Raw genomic sequence first — 22523 nt, forward strand, 5'->3', positions numbered from 1 at the left:
ATTTTCTGAGGATCCTTGGAAGGAGGGAGATTGGAGCAAATAGGTATGCTAGTCTGAAGTCCCACCTTACTTCCAGAGCATCCACGAAGGGAGCTGAGTGGTCCCTGGTCCTTGACCCGTACCAGGGAACCTTGTGGTTGTGACGTGAGGCCATGAGGTCTATGTCTGGCAATCCCCATTTGTCCACCAGGAGCTGAAAGACATCCGGTTGGAAAACTCATTCCCTGGAGTGTATGTCCTGACGACTTAGGAAGTCCACTTCCCATTTGAGGACTCTGGGGATGAATACTGCCGAGATTGCTGGAAGATGACATTCTGCCCAAACCAGAATGTTCGCCACTTCCTTCGTGGCTGCCAGACTTCATGTTCCTCCCTGATGATTGATATAGGTTACTGTGGTTGCATTGTCGGTACTGAATCTGGATCAGCCTGCCCTGAAGGAAGTCCTGTGCCAGAATGAGCGCTCTGTATACCGCACAAAGCTCCAAAATGTTTATGGGCAGGTGACTTTCCTGGGTTGTCCATCTTCCCTGAAAGGTATGATGACCTGTCACCGCACCCCATCCTCAAAGACTGACATCTGTGATGAAGAGTACCAAAGTTGGGATCCATAAGGGACGACCTTTGTCCAGATGAGCCGTCTGTAGCCACCATGAAAGGGAGAGCCGAACCTCTGGCGAGATGATCATTTCAGACCTTATCAGATGAGACTGACCGTCCCAACTAGACAGAATCCAATGTTGCAGGGGCCTGGAATGGAACTGGACATATTGCACTATGTCAAAGGTGGATACCATGGACCCCAGGACCTGCATTGCTGAGTGATCTGATACTCTTTGATTGTGGAGCAATTTGCGCACCCGCAATTGTAGAGCAGAAATCCTGTCGACTGGCAGAGAGATCCTTTGTGCCAGGGAATCCAGTAGTGCTTCCAGATGTACCATCCGCCATGTTGGAGAAAGGGAAGACTTTTTCCAATCGATTATCCAGCCGTGCTCCTGTAGACAGGCAATGGTCAGCTGGAGATGATGCTGTAAAACCTCCAGAGACTGTGCCAATATCAGGAGGTCATCCAAGTACGGCAGTATCCAGACTCCTTGACCTCTAAGATGAGCTGTCGTGACTGCCATTATCTTGGTAAAAAACTGAGGGGCTGTGGCCCGAACAAAAAGGTAGAGCCTAAAACTGGTAATGTTGCTGAAGAACAGCAAATCTTAGAAACCTCTGGTGGGATAGTGCAAAAGGTATGTGCAGTTACGCATCCTGTATGTCCAGGGAAGCTATGAAATTCCCATTGCCAGCATAATTGACCGAAGGGTTTTCATACGGAACTTGGGCACATAAATGAACCTGTTGGTAGATCTCAGATTCACAATACAGTGATGAGACCCATTTGGTTTCTGAATCAAAAACATATTTGAATAATAACCCCTTCCTTGTAGGGTCAAAGGAACAGGGATTATCACCCCTGAACTCAGCAGGGCATGAATGGCCTCCTGGAGGGCCAAGGCCTTGATAGGGTCTGATGGAGGAGTTATACAAAATAATTTGTGAGGACGTCTGAGGAAGGTGAGGACATATCTTTGAGAGACCACTTCTCGAACCCAGGCATCCATTGTTGTTTCATGCCAGGTGTAAGAAAACTGAAAAAATTGGCCTCCCACCCTGAGATCCCCCAGGGGAAGGCCCACCCCATCAGGCAGAGGGTTTGTCATCCGGCTTGGAAGCTGGGCGTCTGACTGGCCACGATTTATTGGTTTGCGGCTTGGTATTTCTGCAGGAACTAGCCTGTCTGGAGAAAGACTGTCCCTTTGCTTTTCCTTGAGGAGGAAAGGACTGAAATGAAGGCTGTCTATACTTAGAGTTAGCTGTTGATGGCAAACCGGCAGATTTTGAGGCTACCACTGTAGCCACTATCTTATCCAAATCTGGTCCAAACAGTAAATTTCCAGCAAAACATAGGGATTCGAGTGCTCTCTTGGATCCCACATCTGATTTCCAGGATCTTAGCCAAAGGGCTCTACGAGCAACAACCGAAGTTGCTGATGCCCTAGATGCTAGAAGTCCTGTGTCTATAGACGCTTCTCCCACATAAGATGCCACTTCTCGTATATGGGAGAGATAAGTCAGTTGTTCTCTGGTAGCATCTGGTATAATGTCTTCATAGCCGGCTGAGTAACCTCTCCAGATAATGAAAAAAAAAATTTAAGACATCTTTCATATTTTCTATCTATGGCATCTTTAAGGAAGGATGCGGACAGTATAGGTATGTAGAGCTCTTGACTAACCGTGCCACATGAGCATCCACAGGAGGGACTTTCCACTTAGCACATTTGCCAGACGAGAATGGGTATAAAGATGCTAATCTATTTGTAGCATGGAGCCGTTTATCCAGAGTCTCTGGACCCGTACCTGGGGACCTTGTGGTTGTGGTGTGACGCCATGAGATTTCTCTCTGGTAGACCCCATTTGTTTACCAGGAGCTGAAACACTCCCGGATGGAAAGACCACTGTCCGGCGTCTATGTCCTAGTGACTTAGGAAGTCTGCTTCCCAATTGAGTACTCCCGGCATGAATATTACCGAGATGGCCAGAAGATGATGTTCTGCCCAAATCAGAAGCTTTGTCACTTCTTTCATGGCTGCATAACTTCTTGTGCCTCCCTGATGATTGAGGTAGGCTGCTGTAGTCTCATTGTCGGACTGGATTTGGACCGGCCTGCCCTGGAGCAGGTCCTGTGCCATGATAAGAGCTCTGTATACTGCATGCAGTTCCAGAATGTTTATTGGCAGATGACTTTGATTTGTCCATCTCACCTGAAAGGTGTGATGACCTGTCACTGCCCCCATCCGCGAAGGCTGGCGTCCATGGTGAGAAGCACCCAATTTGAAATCCATAACGGGCGCCCTTTGTTTAGATGATCCTTTCTCAGCCACCACAGGAGGGAGCGATAAACCTCTGGAGTGAAAAGGATCCTCTGAGACCTTATAAGATGATGTTGTCCATTCCACCTCGAAAGAATCAATCTTTGTAGAGGCCTGTGATGGAACGGAGCATACCCCACCATGTCGAAGGTGGATACCATTGATCCCAGGACCTGCATTGCTAAGCATAGCAGCTTTATTATTCGCAATGATAGATCCACAATCTTGTCCTCTGGCAGAAACACCCTTTGTGCCCGAGAATCCAGTAACGCTCCCAGATATACCATCTGCTGTGTTGGAGAAAGTGATTATTTCTTCCAACTGAGTACCCAGCTGTGCCTTTGTAGGCAGGCTATGGTCTTTTAAAGATGGTTTTGTAACATAACCGGAGACTGTGCCAATATCAGAAAGTCATCCAGATATGGTAGAATTTTGACTCCCTGACGCCTGAGAGAGGCAGTCATGACTGCCATTATTTTGGCAATTACCCAGGGAGCCGTAGATAGGCCAAAGGGTAGAGCCTGCAATTAGTAATGTTGCTGAAGGACAGCAACCGTAAGAATTGTTGGCAGGATGGTATAATAGAAACATGCATATATGCATCCTGAATGTCCAGGGAAACCATGTAATACCCCAGCTCCATTGCCAAAATAATTGATCAGAGAGTTTCCATATGAAACTTGGGTACATGGATAAACCTGTTGAGGGTTTTTAGATTAAGTATAGGGTGATAAGCCCCATTCGTTTACTGAACCAGAAACAAATTGAAATAATAACCCCTTCCCTGTTGAGACACGGGAACTGGGACTATTACCCTTGCCTGTAGCAGGGAGTGAATGGCTCCCTGAAAAGCTAAGGTCTTGTCCGCAAGTGATGGAGGATCTGTGCAAAAAACTTCTGGTGGGGATGTCTCTTGAAACTGAGGGCATATTCCTGAGACCACTTGTCGGACCCAGGCATCTGTAGTAGTTTGATGTCAATACGCAAACTGAAGAAGTCGGCCTCCCACCCAGGGATCCCCCAGGAGGAGGCCCGCTCCATCAGGCCGAGGGCTTGTTGTCCAGGTTAGAAGCTGGACGTCTTCCCGGGCCAGACCTCTTTGTCGCTTAGACTTGCAGAAACTAGTTGGCCTAGAGGAAGACTGTTCCTTTGATGGTCCCTGTGGACGGAAGGACTGAAAAGAGACCTGCCTAGATTTAGTATTTAACGGAGATGGCAGACCTGCAGATTTTGAATCCGCCAGAGTAGTGATTATATTATCCAATTCTGCTCCAAAAAGGACCTTTCCATAGAAAGGCAAAACCTCCAGTGCTCTCTTTGATCCTGTATCAGCTTCCCAAGATCTTAACCAAAGGGCCCTGCGTGCCACTATTGATGTTGCAGATGCCCTAGAAGCTAAAATTTCAGCATCCACTGCAGCCCCTCCCAGACAGGAAAGTGAGGGCATACCCCTGAGAGACCACTTCTCAGACCTAGGCATCTGTAGTTGTTTGATGTCAATAATCCACAAACTGAAGAAGTCAGCCTCCCAACCTGGGATCCTCCAGGAGGCGGCCCGCTCCATCAGGCCGAGGGCTTGTTGTCCGGGTTAGAAGTTGGACTTCTTCCCGGGCCAGACCTCTGTCGCTTAGACTTGCAGAAACTAGTTGGCCTAGAGCAGTGGTGTCAAACTCGGGCCCTTCAGATTTTGTGGGACTACATATCCCAGCATGCCCTGCCACAGATTTAGCATGCCCTTATAACAAAACTGTGGCACTGCATGCTGGGATGTGTAGTTCCACTGCAGCTGGAGGGCCAGAGTTTGACACTACTGGCCTAGAGGAAGACTGTTCCTTTGCTCGTCCCTGAGGACAAAAGGACTGAAAAGGGACCTGCCTAGATTTAGTATTTAACGGAGATGGCAGACCTGCAGATTTTGAAGCCGCCAGAGTAGCGATTATATTATCCAACTCTGTTCCAAAAGGTACCTTTCCATAGAAAGGTAAGGTTCCAGCGTCCTCTTTGATCCTGTATCAGCTTTCCAAGATCTTAACCAAAGGGCCCTGCATGCCACTATTGATGCTGCTGATGCCCTAGAAGCTAAAATTTCAGCATTCACTGCAGCCTCTCCCATATAGGAAGCAGATTCCCGCATGTTGGAGATATTCCTTATCTGTTCTCTGGTAGCAAATCTTCCAATGCCCCAATCGATTCTTCAAACAGCCTTGGCTACCAAGTATCCAGCCATAGCTGGAAGAGTAACCACTCCAGATGATGAAAATATTGCTTTAAGACAGGCTTCAATTTTTTGATCTGTGAAACCTTCAGCGAAGACGCTGATGGAGTAAGCAATGTAGCATTTCTGATTAAATGTGTTACATTAGCATCCACAGTAGGAAGTACCTCCCACTTAGTACATACAGAAGGTGGGAATGGATACAATGATGTAATGATTTTATTCACATAAAATCATTTATCAGGGTTACCCTATGCCTCCACAATAAGCTCTGAAAGCTGTTGAGATACAGCGAACTCCGTTTTGACCACCTTCCGGTGGTGATTAAACATTGGAGCCTTCTTACTATGAGCTGGTTCATCATCCTGAATATCTAGGACTGATTTAACCGCCCTCACCAAAGAAGGAACATCCACTGTGGACAGATGATCCTCCTCCCCAGAACTAGATCCTTCAGAGGAACCCTATGCATCATCTGATTCCCCTGATGATGTGTCTCAATCTACATGTTGGGCAGACTGATAAAAAGATAACAGACCGATAGTGACCTAAGCGAAAGTTATCAACATTAGATGGTGCCATACTCTGACTAGAATGGCCATAAACATCTTTCCATGAAGAATGCATAGGAGGTGCAAACATGGCATACTGTGGACACCCCATCCAAGGAGGAATCGTAGGAGCAGCCATACGATCCACAACCTTCATCATAACCTGGCTCAAAGAGGAAACCCAAGATGACTCTTGTCCCGGGACAGGTAAACTGGACTGGTGAGGTGTCTCTTTATAACAGACAACACACAAACCATCCTTTATGTCCTGAGAGGACACCTAAGCTGTACAGGACTTACATGGAACCAGCACAGGCTGCTCCCCCTCCTGTTCCCCTTTATCTTTTGACATGCTCAATAAAGGCAATAATTGCAGTGTTATGTGACAGCCTTCACAAAATCTTAAATGAATGTTAAGTAATCAGAAAAAACCTCCATCTAAAGATAATGGAGAGAAAACAGTGATAGTCATGGGTGCTGAGAGGAGGGGGAGCGGGTACTATGTACCCGGGCTTCCTGAGGGGCCCAGCCCCGCCCCCCTCCATTCTCTCTCCCTCACAGCAGCCCATCACAAGGGGGCAAGGCCACACCTCCCACAATTAGGTCATATCCCCTCTTCACTTGGGGCCAGCAGGGCTCTCTACGCCCTGATAGTTACAACTGACAGATTTAGAAAATAAGACTGTCAATCAGCAGCTAGCAAACAGTCACATACAATGCATATGTATTATAATTACAATCGGCTCTAAATCAACTACAGCAATACAAAGGAATGGTGGGGTATATGTGGAGGAGGACCAGGGCATTCTGGGAGCTGAAAGCTTTTTGACTGTTTGGTGCCTGGATCTCTCCAACCACATACCCCCAATGTAGTTCCTGTGGACACTATGGAACCTGAAGAAGACAATTTAGAAACCTTTTCCTGACTTATTGACCAAGTGTCCTCCTCCTGGGGAGCCCTGAAATCTATTTCCCTTTGTAACTCGTATTTTGGAGTAGTGGGTTCTGTAAAATGCATCAACAGGACATACAAAGACAAGGTCATGTCTTCATGAGTGGGCAATTAAGGCATAACCATTCTAACGAATTCATAGAATAGTGATTTACTGAGAAACGCAGGAATGTAACAAAATGTCTCCAATGGAGATAAGCAAAGACATTTACATCTGGGACTCATTCAAGTGTCACCAACCACAAACCTGATACCTCTAGCAATCCAAGGTGCAGAGAGGGTTGTGAGAGCCCACAAGCAAATAATGGGATTATCCCAGAGAGACGAGGGGGGGGATAGTTTAAATCTGCGTGTATATTGATCCAAAACATCACATGTGAAGTTGACTATTGGATGAGAAGAGAGTCTGTGGGTGTTGTTCAGTAGAGATCCCCAGCATACGAGCAAGCATCAGTTTCTAATTCTACCCATCTCAGAGAGGTAGTAGGGGCAATCCATGCCACAGCCTGGCTGAGGTGTCTAGCCAAATATAATTTAACGTCTGGATATGCTCGACTGCCACTAGAAGTCTCTCTCCAAAGACTTCGGAAACTCATTCTAGGAATCTTCCTCTTTCACACAAAGTGCACAAACCATTTGTGAAGCTGAGAGAGAACATCATTTGAAACACAGCTCGGCAGCGTCTGATCTAAATATAGAAGCCGCTATAGGAGATTTATTTTGATTGCTATTATTCTACCAAACTAGGAGATATATAATAGGATTGGCACCTGAACAGGTCTGTCCATATAGCAGAAAGGATCCCAAGGTAGTTTTCATTATAAAAAGAACTATAAGTGCAAGTGATTAACACCCAGATATTTAATATTCTCCAAGCAAATTTGTGGTTCGATTTGAGAAGGTCTGATACTGTGCCATATGCAAAGGCAGAGCCTCTGAGGCCAAGGGTCCATGTGCCAGTTTACACCCCATCTCTGTAAAACAATGTTTTCTGTAGTGCAACGTGTAAACATCATTGGAATGAGAGGACTATTTTTTCAAATGTGTAGTCTTGAATGAAAGAAAGGCCAGATGATAGATATCTTCCCCCAGCCATGGATTTCATGCAGTGTAAGGGGTTACTATATAGTGATTGGGTTGGGTACGAGATGCTGGCGTTCAGCATCCCAACTGGGTTGGAATACTGACAGCTACTGGACAGTACCACAACATTATCCCTAAACCCAACCCTCCCTGCAGCCTAAACCTAACCCCAATCCTTACCGGCGAGATGCTGGCACCTGGATTCTGACTGGTATCAGTATTCCGGCAGTGGCAAGCTGAGGGCAGGGATCATAACTACATCCTTAGTGATCACACAGCTTACCAGGAAACTGGAAGAGGGGACTTTCCTCTTTCAACTGACTGTCCCCAAAGTCTGTTGGTGCCAGGATGGGGGGGTATATAAAGGACTAGTTACCACTAGAGCTCTGGTAAGTATATTATTTACCATAAGCACTGCAGTGCTGAGGGCAAGTGGAGCACATCCTTTGCCTCTTTGAAGCACATGCTGAGGTGTCAGCACTGAAGGGATCAGGGGAAGATTCAGGGGTCTATATACTAAGCTTTGTTAGGAGATCAAGTGAAGGAAGGTGAGATACCAGCCAATCAGCTCCTGTCATTTTTCAAACATAGCCTGTGACATGGCAGTTAGGAGCTGATTGGCTGGTATCTTACCTCCCTTCACTTGATCTCCTAACAAAGCTTAGTAAATAGACCCCAAAGTACCAACCAATCAGCTGCTAACTCATTTTATAAGCAAAGCCTGTAAGATGGCAGTTAGGAACTGATTGGTTGGTACTTTCTCTCTCCAAGGCTTAGTACGTTACCCTAATTTAGCATGTGAAAGATAAGTTATAAATAGATGTTCTTGGCCTAATTCAATCATAAAACCCAACAATTTCTAGGCGTTTTTTGGAAACAAATATTAGCCAGTTAAGTGGTTAACTGACATTTACTAGGATAGCATTATCCTGAACCCTCCAGTCAGGGACGGCCACAGTGTTAACCAGCACCCTGTGCTAGTGTTTTTGGAATTCCCCCTGTAACAAAAAAACAAAACACACATTACACCCCAGCCCTCAGCAATGATTTAAATTTTTTTATATACATACATACACATACATACACAGCATTGACCACTCCATTTTCTGCAATACAATTGTCCACTCTGTACAATGTACTGCATCTCAGCATTACCACGCTGACTCTTCTATACTAAGAAAAATAAAAAAATCTAAAATGAGGGACCATCAGGAGTATCTGTGTTACATGTGCCCTGACAGTGTAGGGACATCAGGACTGTCTGTATAACATGTGTCCTGAAAGTGTGGGGACATCAGGAGTGTCCATACTACGCAAGTCCGGAAAGTGAGGGGACATCAGGACTGTTTGTATTACATGTGTCCAGATAGGTCAGATAGGGGACACCGGAAAGGTCTGTTATATGTGTCACCGAAATGCAACAGAGGCCCAAAATCAGTCCCATTAATTGAAGAAAAAACAAAACCCAAGAGCCCTTTAATGAATGTGCCCACTTCATCCCTTTGTCTCATTTATTACAATATTGCTTTGTAAACTGATGCCTAGCATTTATACTCCCCCTAAATAAATAAAGCAAGTGCCCTCACCCATCTGAACTTCTCCATGTGGCCAGGGTCATCCTAGAAAAAGCCCTCAATGAAGTAGCTCCAGCTACCCATCACACACCACGCAGAGTTAGACGTCAAACGTGGCATTCTAGCTTAACCAGGCATCTACAAAAACTCACGTAAAGTTGAACGTCAGTGGCAAAAGTCTCATACTCCAAGTGACTTCCTCACATATAAGACTATCTACAACTCTTATTGTACTGCTCTGGACACTGCCAAACAAACATATTTCCAATCTCTACTCAAGATTCTAACCCCAAGCGACTTAATACATTTAAACTGCTTCTTATCCCTCCATCACCCAAACCACCTGCTACTATCTGTGCACAAGATCTTGCTTCCTATTTTAGGGACAAGATTGATAAGATCCAAAATTAAATGGTAGACTCTTCCTCAGCTAGTGATCTGCTCAATTCCCTACCTGAACCCTCTGGCACATTCTCTTCATTTGATCTTGCAAACGAAGATGAAGTGTTTACACTCTTCTCATCCTCCTACTCCATTACCTCTCCTCTAGATCCTATACCCTCACAAATCAGTAAAGCTCTGTCTCCTGTGCTTATCCCAACCCTAACCAAAATCTGTAATCTCTCTCTACTGGCAATTTTCCATCACTGTTCAAGCACACAGTGTCTACTCCCATTCAGAAAAAACAAAATTCTGACCCTAATACTCTCAAATTACCGGCCTATCTCCCAGCTCCTCCAAGCTACTTGAGAGACTTGTCTACACCCGTCTCACACAACTTATTGGACCCACTTCAGTCCGGCTTTCGTTCCCAACACTCCACAGAGACAGCACTGACTATGGTAGTAAATTATCTTGTCACTGCCAAGGCTAAATGCCATTACTCACTCTTAATTCTTCTAGATCTCTCTGCTGCTTTAGACACTGTTGACCACTCTCTTCTCATACAAACACTGCAATCCCTAGGTCTTAAGGACACAGCTCTTTCTTGGTTTTCTTCCTACCTATCTGATCGCTCTTTTACCGTTCGTTTTTCTGATTCTGTCTCCTCTTCTCTACCTCTATCAGTTGGAGTACCGCAAGGCTCTGTCTTAGGTCCTCTGCTATTCTCAATCTATACCACCTCTCTTGGCAAACTAATCCACTCTTTTGGATTTCAGTACCATCTGTATGTGGATGATACTCAAATCTACCTATCCTCCCCAGATTTATCACCATCGGTATTGGTCTGTGTCACTGAATGTCTTTCTGCCATTTCATCGTGGATGTCATCTCGTCACCTGAAACTTAATATTTCTAAAACAGAATTAATTATATTTACCAACCTGATCTCTCTATCACTGTTGATATGCCGACCATCCACCCCGCCCCACAAGCTTGCTGCCTTGGTGTCATCCTTGACTCTGAACTGTCCTTTGTTCCCCACATTCAATCTGTCTCAAAATCATGTTTCATACATTTAAAAAACATTCAAAATTCGACCATCTCTCACACAAGACACTGCAAAAACTCTAATCCATGCACTTATTATTTCCCGTATTGACTATTGCAATAGCCTCCTTACTGGCCTTCCCAAAAACAGGCTATCGCCATTACAATCCATTATGAATGCAGCTGCGAGGCTTATCTTCCTTGCCAAACGTTCATCGTCTGCTGCCCCGCTCTATCAGTCCCTCCATTGGTTGCCATTTTTCTACCGTATTCAATACTAAATACTGTTCCTTACACATAAGGCCATTAACCAAACCACACCAATATACATCTCTTCACTCATCTCAAAATATCTCCCAACCCGACCTCTCCGCACAAGATCTGCATCTCTCATCACCATGCATTACTTGCTCCCATTCACGGTTACAGGACTTTCTTCGCGCTGCGCCCACTCTATGGAATGAACTACCTCGCACAATAAGACTTTCCTCTAGTCTCCAATCCTTCAAGCGTTCCCTGAAAACTCACCTCTTCAGGCAAGCTTATCAGATTCCAGAACCTCCCACATAACCTTCATAGCTTCCATATCTAATTACATCCCCTTTTACAGTCCACACACAATCTCACACAGTGTCTCTCTCACATCCTCATGACATTTGGTCGACATTCCTGTGACTGGATCATGCAGCCAACCAAGAAACTGTGCATTCTGGCTGAACCAAAATGCAATATATAGCACCTATCCTTGTGTATCAATGCCTATTTCCCTATAGATTGTAAGCTTGCGAGCATGGCCTTCCTACCTATATATCTGTCTGTTATTACCCAGTTTTGTTCTATCAATGCTTACAATTGTAAAGCGCAACGGAATATGCTGCGCTATATAAGAAACTGTAAATAAAATAAATATTCCCCATGACCAGCAGCAGGACACAGCTTCTCCAGCATATGGCATTACTGTATGCCCTGCACTCAGCAGCCAGCAGGGGGAGACAGTGCATGCTTTGCACTCATGTAAGCTTCAAAGGGACAAGTTATAAAACGACTAAACTAGAACTTCCAGAAGAGTGCAGGCACAGCGACCGCACAGCCAGGTCATGGTAGGTGGTAGAGGCTGGGCGCGCAGGCTACTGGTCCTGGTAGCAGAAGTGGTGCTTTCATGCAGCCACTCCGCAAAACAGCCCTTGAGCCGGCTCTGCTTCCAGCAGACCTATCCTATCTTAGATTGTTGGCAGTAGTTTGCTCACATTGTAATAGGGCTTGCTGGATGAGCTGATCCAGATGTGACCTACCACATTAGACTGTTAAAAGCCAAATATATACAACAGGTATTTTCTACATTCAATCCTACTGAACTCTAGATAAAGTAATTTCTAATGCTGTAAGCCAGTGGCTCTCATACTCTGTCCTCAGGACCCCAAGCAGGTCACCTAGCAGGTACACAGGTGTATTCAATGCTCACAAGTGGAGCCAATTATGTCACTTGCAATTCTGTGAGACCTGGGAAACATGCACTGCTTGGGGTCCTGAGGACAGAGTTTGAGAACCTATGCTATAAGCACAGGTACTAGCTGACAGACTTAATTAGCACCATTTTATATAGACTGCAGACCACCCATGGTGATTCCATTAACAGGTTTCCACATTGAGAATTATAATTTAACCTTACCATCCACAGAGAGCAGATGCGCAGGATACTCCTTGGACCACTAACACAGAATTGGCAGTGTCCCTTTCTTATTCAGTGGATAACAATGCTCTGGGACCACAAAAAGAAAAGCTTTCCAGGAGTGTGCGATACACATCTTCCAATCTGGGTGCCTAAGAAACCGATAATAGGAGCACACAGACTGCGCACCTCACTACTTACCTGTAATTGACAAATACCATTATTGAAGGTCAAATGTATTGTCATTTATGTTCAACGCTGAAACCCCCCCACCCACAATATAAGACCTCTAATCACAGCTCTATATGTGAAATTTATATAAGAGTGAAGGATGACACAGTATAGTCAATAGGTCATACATTTAATAAAGCTTTTCTTCGAGTCAGTAAGTGGTATACATGGTTATTGTACGCGATCAGTGTGGAAGCTCATAAGGTACAAGCTTGTAGTGAGCGCCACACTCAGGACAGCGATGCATATGGCCTTCGTGGATCCAGAACCAAATGACCTGAGAATTGTCTTCTTCACCTACATTAAAACAGAATATTTCAATATCAGCCACATAACTATCACATAGTGCATGGATAGAACAGCTTTCTGACTATGGAACATTATAAATTGCTTTTAAAGAACCATTCTGAAACAGTTCCAAATGAAAAACTAAATGTTCTTGTGAAAGAATACAGGCCCAGTTTTAGGCTTGTAAAGTAAAGAAGCTTTGTGACATTTCCAAAAAAAAAGTCCACTTCAAAGTGAACATTATCCAATTGGAACTTACGGCTGCAGTTTTCCTTGGCCACAAACCATCTAGTCAAACACATGAAACAGCTTCTACAGAAGTGTCCAAATACAACTAGGGGGGAATCCATTAACTGCAAGCTACAATAATTACCCGCATCTGCAAATTAATTTAGTGGAGTTTTCCCCATGCATTAAGACCAGAAGTGGACTTTTCCTCAAACTCTGCAAGAAAAGGGGTTTAACGCATGGGGAAAAATCCACTGATTCTGCACTTTATATGGAATCAATGTGTTAGCGTACGTTAACCCTTGGTTTACCACGCAGGGAAAAGGCTAGTTAATTGAAATGTCCTTTCCCATGTGGCACGATCAAGTAGCTGCAAGGCATATCCTGCGGCTAATTGCATTCCCCCTAGAATGTTTTCGCCATATGGAGCAAGACACTGACACCGGAGCTCAACCACTGGTAGCAAAGCGTACTTTCCCCATATAATTGCATTTTCGTTGCATCGCAGCCACATACAAAGCCGCTCACAGTGGATCAGGGACACTAGGATTATAATTATTATCCTGTATTTATGAATATATGTTCTGCAAGATAATTTTAGAAAAAAACAAACAAAAAAAAAAAAACTGATGCACAACGTAAGCGCTATATAGCCAGGTGAATTGTCCCTCAAGTAATGGGGCCCATACATCAGGAGGGTATCAGGTCAATTTGCCATTCTCTCGATGCCTGGGTCGGGGGATTGGCAAAAGCCAAAATGTTGGTCAATTTAGATTTGCCATTTCTCAAAAATGATCAGCAAGTCAGTGATTTTTAAAACGCTGAATTTTGCTGATCCCCATAACAAATCACCAATCGGAGCCTACCAATTGACGAAAAAATAAAAATAAAATAAACAAAAAAATATATATCCCACATAATAACACCAGAGTGAGGTTTGCTCAATGAAGATCAGCACCCACCAAAACGATCCTCAAATAAGACTCCATGGATTGATAGAACTTTCACGGGCTATAGCCTTGCTCATCAGCATGACATATCTATATTAACTGATCTATAAGGTAGGCCTGTACTTATGGATGTACAGTGGTAAGTTATGTGCAGCCTGTCCATCACCACAGTAATAGAAGTACAAAACCATAATATACTGTGGAGGGAATCCTACATCTAGCAAATGTATAAGGAATTGCAATTATTCTGCCAGTCACTAGCCAAATTGCTACAGAAGCCTATCCGTCTCAATGAAAATATTACCAGTAATGGAGTACTTACATATACAACCTACAAGTCTTTGTTTGTTGACGGAGGGCACAATATGTGGATTTTCCTTGGTTCCAGGATAGGACTTTGGTTTTAATATGTTGTAAGGATCCTTCAAAGGTAAAGAAACAACTTCAGGGCTTGAAACGTGGAAACATTAAACAGTTGTCATTGACTAATCTAAAGAGGTTTACATCACTATATCTATATATTACAATCTGTGGCATATAGCATCTGAAACACAATGATCTTTTTCAACCTTTATCAAGGAAAAATGGTAAAAGAAAGAACACTTCCTGGGGAAAAGAAAAATGTGTTCTGCAATCAATAAATGCATAATCAGACCCATCCTCCCAGCCAGAAGACAGACTGCCCAGTGCCCGAGACCCCTGCCATTTGTGAGGCTCCTGACATCGACACATCGTTCTCCACTGCCAAAACTTGTATTGAAAGTTTGATTAGAAAGCTTTTGAAGCTACACAATCTGCAGCCAGGGTGGAGCCAGAAACATAAAAGGTATACAAACTAATTGGATGTGAAAACAGAGGGCAATGCTTGTTAGCGCTTACAATCTAGTGGAAATAAGACAGCGACGAGACCACAGAAGCAAGTATGGGATGAAAAAAGTATGATGGATGAAGGGCTAAGGGGGTCTTGTCTGCCAGATATTCGCCTATTCTGCCCAATACGTTCATCTACACCATTCGAGTGGGGGGGATGCCCTCTTGAGGACTGGTATGAACTCCATTGCAGTTTCTTTTTGTTAGGACCCCATTCTCTCGGTGCCCCCATTGCTGCAACAGCCATAAATTTTGGCTTGCTGTAGCTAAGATTATGGGGGAACCAGAGGTTGATCCCAGTTCTCCACTCAGGAGAAACTCGGCCTTCCAAGAGATATATGTAAGTTTGTATGGTTGTCTCATGGGATTGCATTGGTTGGTCAGTTAAACCAAAATGAGATTCTCCATTCCTTTGCTTATTTGTTCTCTACTTTTGGCCTTGCAGCTCATCTGTTTTGTAGATATCTGCAACTCATACTTGCACCCTGTGCACAGTGGGGGAGGGTTGCCCTGCACTCTCTGAATCTCCAGTTTGATAGTCCACACCCTCCCTGGCTGGAGATCCATTTCTCTGGCTTACTCCTCTGCCATAGCAGTGGGCTGTGCAGCCTTAGGTCCCAGTGGGAGAACCATCTGGGATTCCTGCCAGATGAAGATTCCTACTGGGATTCCTCCCGGATGCTAAAACTTATGCCAGATATCAGCAAATTCAACTTTATATCCTTCATAGGGTCTATTGGACTCGTTAGGCTTTGTTGTTTCGGAGGATTGTTCCATCTGCTGGTATCCGGCATATTGCTCTGGTTCGGTCCTCTGGTGCCTTCCTTTTGGTCTCAAGTTGTTGATTGTATACAAGGTACGGGTATCCAGATACCCCTGCTGGACCCCCGGATTTGCCTCTGGTCTCACTTTTTCTTTGCAATTATATGTAAGGCATCTATTGAAATTGGCCTGTGTTTGTATTGCCCAAAACTGGATGTCTCCTAATCCACCCCCTATTCCATCATAGCCTTGGTCAACGTATATTTCTCACAAACGCTTTACTGAACGCAAAATAAAGTGTTCTCTCAACTTTGAGAGGATAAGGGACATCTGAAAGACATCCAGACTCACTCCTAATCCCCCTGCAGTACTGCTTGTTGAAGAGTCTCCGCCAGTTTACGCCTTCTTTTATTTTTGATTATCTTATTCCTGTTAGATGTTGTGGTTTATGATACTATATTTATTGATTTCACTTCTTTTATTCTTGCTCCATAATAAAATTTGATAGATGAATATATATATATTTATTCAATCTATATACACACATCCATCTCACCCATATTTCAGTGTGATACTATGCTTGTGCTGTCAAATTGCCTTCATTACACACTTAAGGTCTTTGAAAAAAGAACCCAAATGGGTCTTAAATACAGAAACCAATTTTCATTTTTCAGAATTTGTACAAGTCCACTTGAGTGAGTTGTGTGTACTCCCAATTTATCTTACAGAGAAAGAAGGTCTCCAGTGCAAAGTATAAAACTGGGATTTCTTTATACTTGGGTGGGTGGCGGAAAGGGGCAATGCACTGGACCACAGAGTATAAAGCTTTTTTTTTTTTTTAGGTCCTTAGCAGTACTTTAAAGTAATCAATTTGTTTTTGTTCCCCCATCTTCTATATCATAATCGCAGGGAATGAGTTTGCCCCTTCAGGTGAGTACACTGTCGCAGAATGAAACGTTTTCTGTCCAAAACTAGCAAAAATATTAACAGAGAACAGTCCAACAAGCTGCTCAGCCAAAGCTCCTCGCTGTCCATGATGCGCTTACTGATTTGGTACAGTGTGCTTTCACACATTCAGGAATGGGATTCTCCACTGCAAAAATAGAATTCAGAATCACAGACATGATCCAACTGTTTCTCCTGGAAATAGGCAGGAGAACAGCTTTTCCAAGTAAGAAACTTCAGTCACTGTATCAAGTAGTTTAAAGGGAGGATGTTGTAATGGATAAAACACTGAATTCAGGACCCAAGGAACTAGGGGAGAGCTGTAAGGTTATTGCAAATGAGTCATGCCCAGCAGAACCAATAATTGCACTTTAGTTAAATGAACCACACTTGTCCAGAAAACAGTACAGAAAGATGACCCTTTAACCACTGTGCCGCATTTTCTGGGCTGGTCAAATTCCAACATAATTATCTTTTATGCAATATCCACACAGCTTTTTTCTTTAAGACTGAATTTTCAAAAAAGCATTAGTTTGCCCATTCTTTCAGACACTGCAAATAAAGTCTACTCAAAAGGGGCAAAAGTATTTGTTACTGAAATTGTAAGACAGTGAGCTCAAGGTAAATTTGCATATATTTCTTTTTTTATGAACACTACCAAATAAAACTTTGTTCTCTTGCTTCTGCATTAACTCACCTATTCAAAACATCAAAAAGCAAGACTCTACACTTGGTTTGCCAAAAGGAAACTTATATGCAAACTTTTTTTTTTTAACTAGCTTGAATGAAACTTGTGTTTAAGAAAATGGACGCCCACCAAGACATACCCTTTTGAGAAATACAACTTACTGCTTCAAATGGGAGCAACCCTGAATTTATTGCAATCAGAATAAGGACTAGCCAGACATTAGAATCAGCCACTTCTCCAGACTTCTTAATATTTTCTTTAGTTTAAAGGTTTACTTGTTTGGTGATCAGAAAATCTCAAGTGGTCACATGGTTTTGATATTGGATAAAAAGAAGAAGTGGTAGAAAGGGACTAGCACAAACATTGAATATATTAAAGTGCTAAAGCCCTGAAAGACTATACACTATGGTCCAGTGTACCCCAATAAAAACCAATGTGGCAGATCTGAAGGTGGTATTCACATAAAAATGTGCAAAGAAGTTTACGGCCCACATAAAGAACACTTAAAATTGCTGATTTTTTTTCAAATTATAAATACAATTATAGCACAGATTCGCAGTAAAACCCAGGATAAAAGTAGCAAAGCAGGAACTGGGGGGAAAAAATGCTAGAGGGAGACGTGTACTGTAAGCCAAAGAATCGCAGCGTTTGGATGAGAAGGATATTATTCAAATTATCCTGATAAAACCGAAAACTGGTGCTCACACAATTGCTGCTATGCATTCACAACTAATGTGATTGGACATGGACTATACACACCTCAATCAAGGTCATCACTCAATTACATTTTACAGCAGGCATGATGAAAGATTAATGGCCACTTTAGTGTTTAACAGGAGTCAGATAAAGAGCTTAAGTTTTAGTTCGTGCAATGCAGACAATTGGCCTGAGATCAGTACGTATGAGGTGCTCCACAAACCTTCAAATAAGGGAGAGAAATTTAAAATCCGTCCATACTTTAGACATCCTCAGTCAGTACATGCGGATGGCCAGTGACCACTACAGCTGTCTGTTTGGTGTCATTGGCCAGCTGCATTTGTAGAGACCAACAGACTCCAACCAGTCTGTTCACCAATTATCAGATCTGCCCAATTGGCCACCTACATGCGAGGCCACAAAGAGCAAAGATAATCAATAAAGATTTTACTGATAATAAAGTTATCTGGCACATTGGTGAATGCAAAGAGCACACACAGTCCAACAGGCAAAGTTTTACTACACCTGGTCGTTTTCTAGCTGCACCAAGTCTGAGCGACAGCCTAGCTGCTCATCTCAAACCTCATCCAATTTGGTTACCCATGTGTGTAGTCAAACAGACTTATCCTGTCTCTCAGATCTTGAGCTAAACAACATTGCTGTCACTCACCAGCTTAAGTTTACTGAAAGTCCATCCTAAAACTTGTAGAATTTTTTGCTTCTGTAATATCCCTGTACCATATTTAGCACTGTAAATAAACATTTCCCAACAAAAGTTAAGGACACACTAAATTCAGGAACAAATGTGATACCTCTCCTTTCTTCAGTGCTTGGAGGATTTTTCTCTCAAGTCCAGTTGCCTGCTGCTCATCGGTAGGAATGCCTAAATACAAGAGAAAGGTATTTGCACTTGCACCAAATGTACAAAGTTTTGTGCAACCAGTTTTAAAACTGCCATCATTAACAAGGTTGATTTAAACTAGGGGGTTCAGATTTACTCGGATCTCAAAATGGCATTTTATTGGCTATCGGCTATCATGTGTTTTGGATAGCCAATAAAATAAATCCAAACTTGCGGTAAAGTTGCGATAAGAAAAAAATCGAGTAAATCCGAACCTGCTCATCCCTAATTTAAACGTATCCTGGCTACCAGTGCGGCGGCACTATACAAACACACAAATACCATCATGTATTAAGGGCCTACTCTAACTCACAACCAGCGTTTTAACAATAAAGAAATGCTAGAGAACAAATGACATTGGCATCTAGGTGGTTCTATAGAAAAGTAGCCAATGTCCAGGTTTTTGAGGAGACATGATTGTTAATACTGAATGCTCCTTTTTGTTTACTAACATGATCTACCATGCAAACATATTTAATAAGTCTTGAGAGCAATTTATATTCATGTGATAACCATCTTCCTAGTAGCAAAAAGTACCTTTTGTAACTGCCTGATTGTACACAAAGTACCATATGTATGTACTTACTTCACATAACTTTTTTTTTTTTTTTAAAGTGTTCAATAATGGAATACACAGCATTCAGCAACGGTCACATACCATTCACAAAATAGATCAGGCAGACTTGCAGGACACTCTGTATTACACACAATCTTACAACAATCTGTGCTACTGGAACTGTGTAATGCAGCTTTCATTGCCTAGTAAGTAATACAGCCCCGGCTGAGGCTACATTGTATACAAGGCAATGGAGTGTGCACAGGTAGTTTACACTAGTGATGCCCCTGTTTTTGAGCTTTATGCAGCATGCTCCAGAGTGTTAATTCCAGAAATAAATATCTAGGTCTATAAAATTAAAGACATCAATATATACTACTACTTACTACATTTGTACCATGAAATTAGCTAAAGTTTAACCTTTTGTCTAACAGTATGCAGGTAAGAATTTAAGACTGTAAAAAGGACACTGTCCTACCTTTCACCTGCACTGATACTTGTGAGCATACTAAACATCCCCAGAATCACACAAAAGGTGTCACACAAAGCAGTCGCCCAGCACAGCTGTGGTTACAGTCAGCTTCTGTCTTTAGGGGGACTGACGCTACTCGCCTAAGCAATCTGTAAGTGAACTGTAGGGGAGAAAAAAATAAAGTGGGTCTTGCGCATGCATACAAGCCCCTGACAGCAAAACTTATGCATGCTTATAAAGTGGGTCTTGTACATGTGCACAACCCCCTCCCTTCCTGCACTGTAGTTTCTAGGGACTGCATCACCTGCAGATACTAGACTCATATTAAAGTGGCTTCCCATTAGAAAAACACTATCAGCCAATCGCAGTGCAGACTGCCTGCCCAGTATGAAATTAGAAGACAGTACTTCTGGTGGGCAGCCACTGCAATCACTGGGGGCTCACTGGTGGTAGGCGATTTTTACTGGGGGACTGCAGCCCCTAGGTAAAATCCACCACTGGTTACAGGGAGGTGTTGTAAAGAGCTGTTTTGTACGGATAAATAGCCTCTGCCCTGGGCGTATCTTTTAATATGTTCAAACTTAGCCATTAGACCATCTTCTCTTGCAAATGAAGGGCCCCATTTAACAACAATCCTTAATACCAGCAGCATATTTCATTTAGTATCTCAGTGATACAACACAGGTATTAATCATTACTTACCCATTTGGCGAGGTCCAGCTAAGTACTCCGCGGCGGCGAGGTCCTCCACTCACCTGCTGGCAGCCTAATGCTGCCAGTGACGGGGTTCTGTGTAATGCACTCGTGCAGCGGTCCATCTACACATGTGCATGGCACTATCCCAGCGGGGACCCAGCAATGTCTGGAAAGCTTTGTCGAAGCCTGAAAGGCAGTGATGGGTCCCCATTGTCAGCAAAAGGGGTTATGCATAGTTAATAAGTGGTGCCCTAAAAAAATATATATATATTGAGAAACGCACCGCACCTTTTCACCAACATACAATAACTCATACTTCATATATGGGGGTGAAAGGCAAGTATCCCTAGTTCACCAGCATGTATCTTCCGTATAGTAAAGTAAATTGGCATGCCAATTGGACAAATTAAAAGCAGCTTTGTGCATGTATAGCCAACAGAAAGCTACACTTGAACTAATACAGCACACTAAGGCCTGACGGCAGAGGAAGTGACGTGACACCAGTGTAGAGTATTACATTAATTACACCAGGCAAACGTAAGAAATAAGTAATTAGGTCAGAGATAACAGGAGAAAATCTGATTCATTTATTAGATCAACACACACAACTACACCATTATGTCCAGGACTACAACAGATGCAGCCAGTTAAGCACCATATACTTACAATGGCTGCACGCTTATGCTAACAAATACTACCACTGGAAAGTTCAGAGAATGAGCAATTATAGTAAAATATATGTAGCTTATTTAGCCAAAAACTATAGATGAAAACGCTCAGTATACCCCAAAAGGAACCCTACAGTGCTGGCACAAGGTCACACAGACACAGTATCCCGGGGATAGGCGCAGCCATGCTGTACGTGACAAGGGGAGGTGCGCTACTGCGCTGCAATATTCAACCTGATTGTTAGGAAGTACTGTAGTTATGTACAACGACGACCCACTGTCCTTGGCCGGGATAACCTTCCACTACACAGTAACACACCTAGGCCAGGGACAGGATTGCAAAACCCCAGGGAGCATGGGGAGACAGCTGCAACTATACCCACCGCCGCCGCCGGAGCTCATTGCTCTGCTGATGTGCATGGCCCGGGGGAGGGCTGCAGCCCGGGGTACAGCGCGAAAGACCAGCTGGCAGAGTCTCCAATAGGCCATCTCTCTCCCGTGCACAAAGCCTCTATCAGCCGCCGAATGCAAAGGTTCCGGACTCCAGGGGGCTGTCCTACGCTGCGTCAGCGGCTATATATAACTACAGACCGTACCAAGCTGCAATCAGAGGGGTGTCTATGTAATGTACAACCGCATGCGTTCTGTAAGAAATGCCTTTTCTTACGGTTTTGTAATAGTATATGCAAAATAAGAATAATGCAGCAGAGGATGATTAATAGTTTTCCCTATTACTCGTTCCCTAAACAATAAGCAATTATAGCTCGATACAAGGCAGCCCAAAATAAAAATGGCTCAACTAATTTTACAGAGCTCTTACTAGTAGTAATACATAACATAACATATTATGGGGGAGATGTATGAAGCCCAGAAACGGTATGAGCGCACTTTAGGTTCGCTCATACCGCTTCTCCCCGATGTATGATCGAGGGTCTGGGTGGTCCCACGCATGCTCAGTGGAGCCCGCCGGGACAGAGACGCAGCGCATCAGCACTAGGCTGATGCGCTGTGGTCTCTAGCGGGTAGCGCCGGAGTTAACGCTCCCCCTCTCTGGCCTATGAGATGTTCTTACTTCGGTAGTGCTTCCTGCTTCACCTCGGTAAAGAGGCGAAGCAGGAAGCGTTATAGCGGCACGTTAAGTGCCGCTATCATACATCTACCCTTATATGCACT

The 22523-nt window shown here is 43.6% G+C and overlaps 1 protein-coding gene across 1 annotated transcript; it reads right to left on the bottom strand.

Moving 5' to 3' along the window:
- Positions 1–12743: 12743 nt before the first annotated feature.
- Positions 12744–21914, bottom strand: LOC148542029 (cytochrome c oxidase subunit 5B, mitochondrial-like). The gene is made up of 4 exons (XM_088476336.1): positions 21734–21914; positions 18870–18940; positions 14419–14518; positions 12744–12927 (listed from the first exon to the last, which is right to left on the bottom strand). The coding sequence occupies exons 1-4, from the start codon at positions 21837–21839 to the stop codon at positions 12815–12817; spliced, it is 390 nt and encodes a 129-aa protein (XP_088332462.1). The 5' UTR covers positions 21840–21914; the 3' UTR covers positions 12744–12814.
- Between the last annotated feature and the right edge of the window lie 609 nt (positions 21915–22523).

The sequence above is a fragment of the Taudactylus pleione genome, unplaced genomic scaffold (genome assembly GCF_031769625.1).
Source record: "Taudactylus pleione unplaced genomic scaffold, aTauple2 ptg000016l, whole genome shotgun sequence".
In the NCBI taxonomy this organism is placed as follows: Eukaryota; Metazoa; Chordata; class Amphibia; order Anura; family Myobatrachidae; genus Taudactylus; species Taudactylus pleione.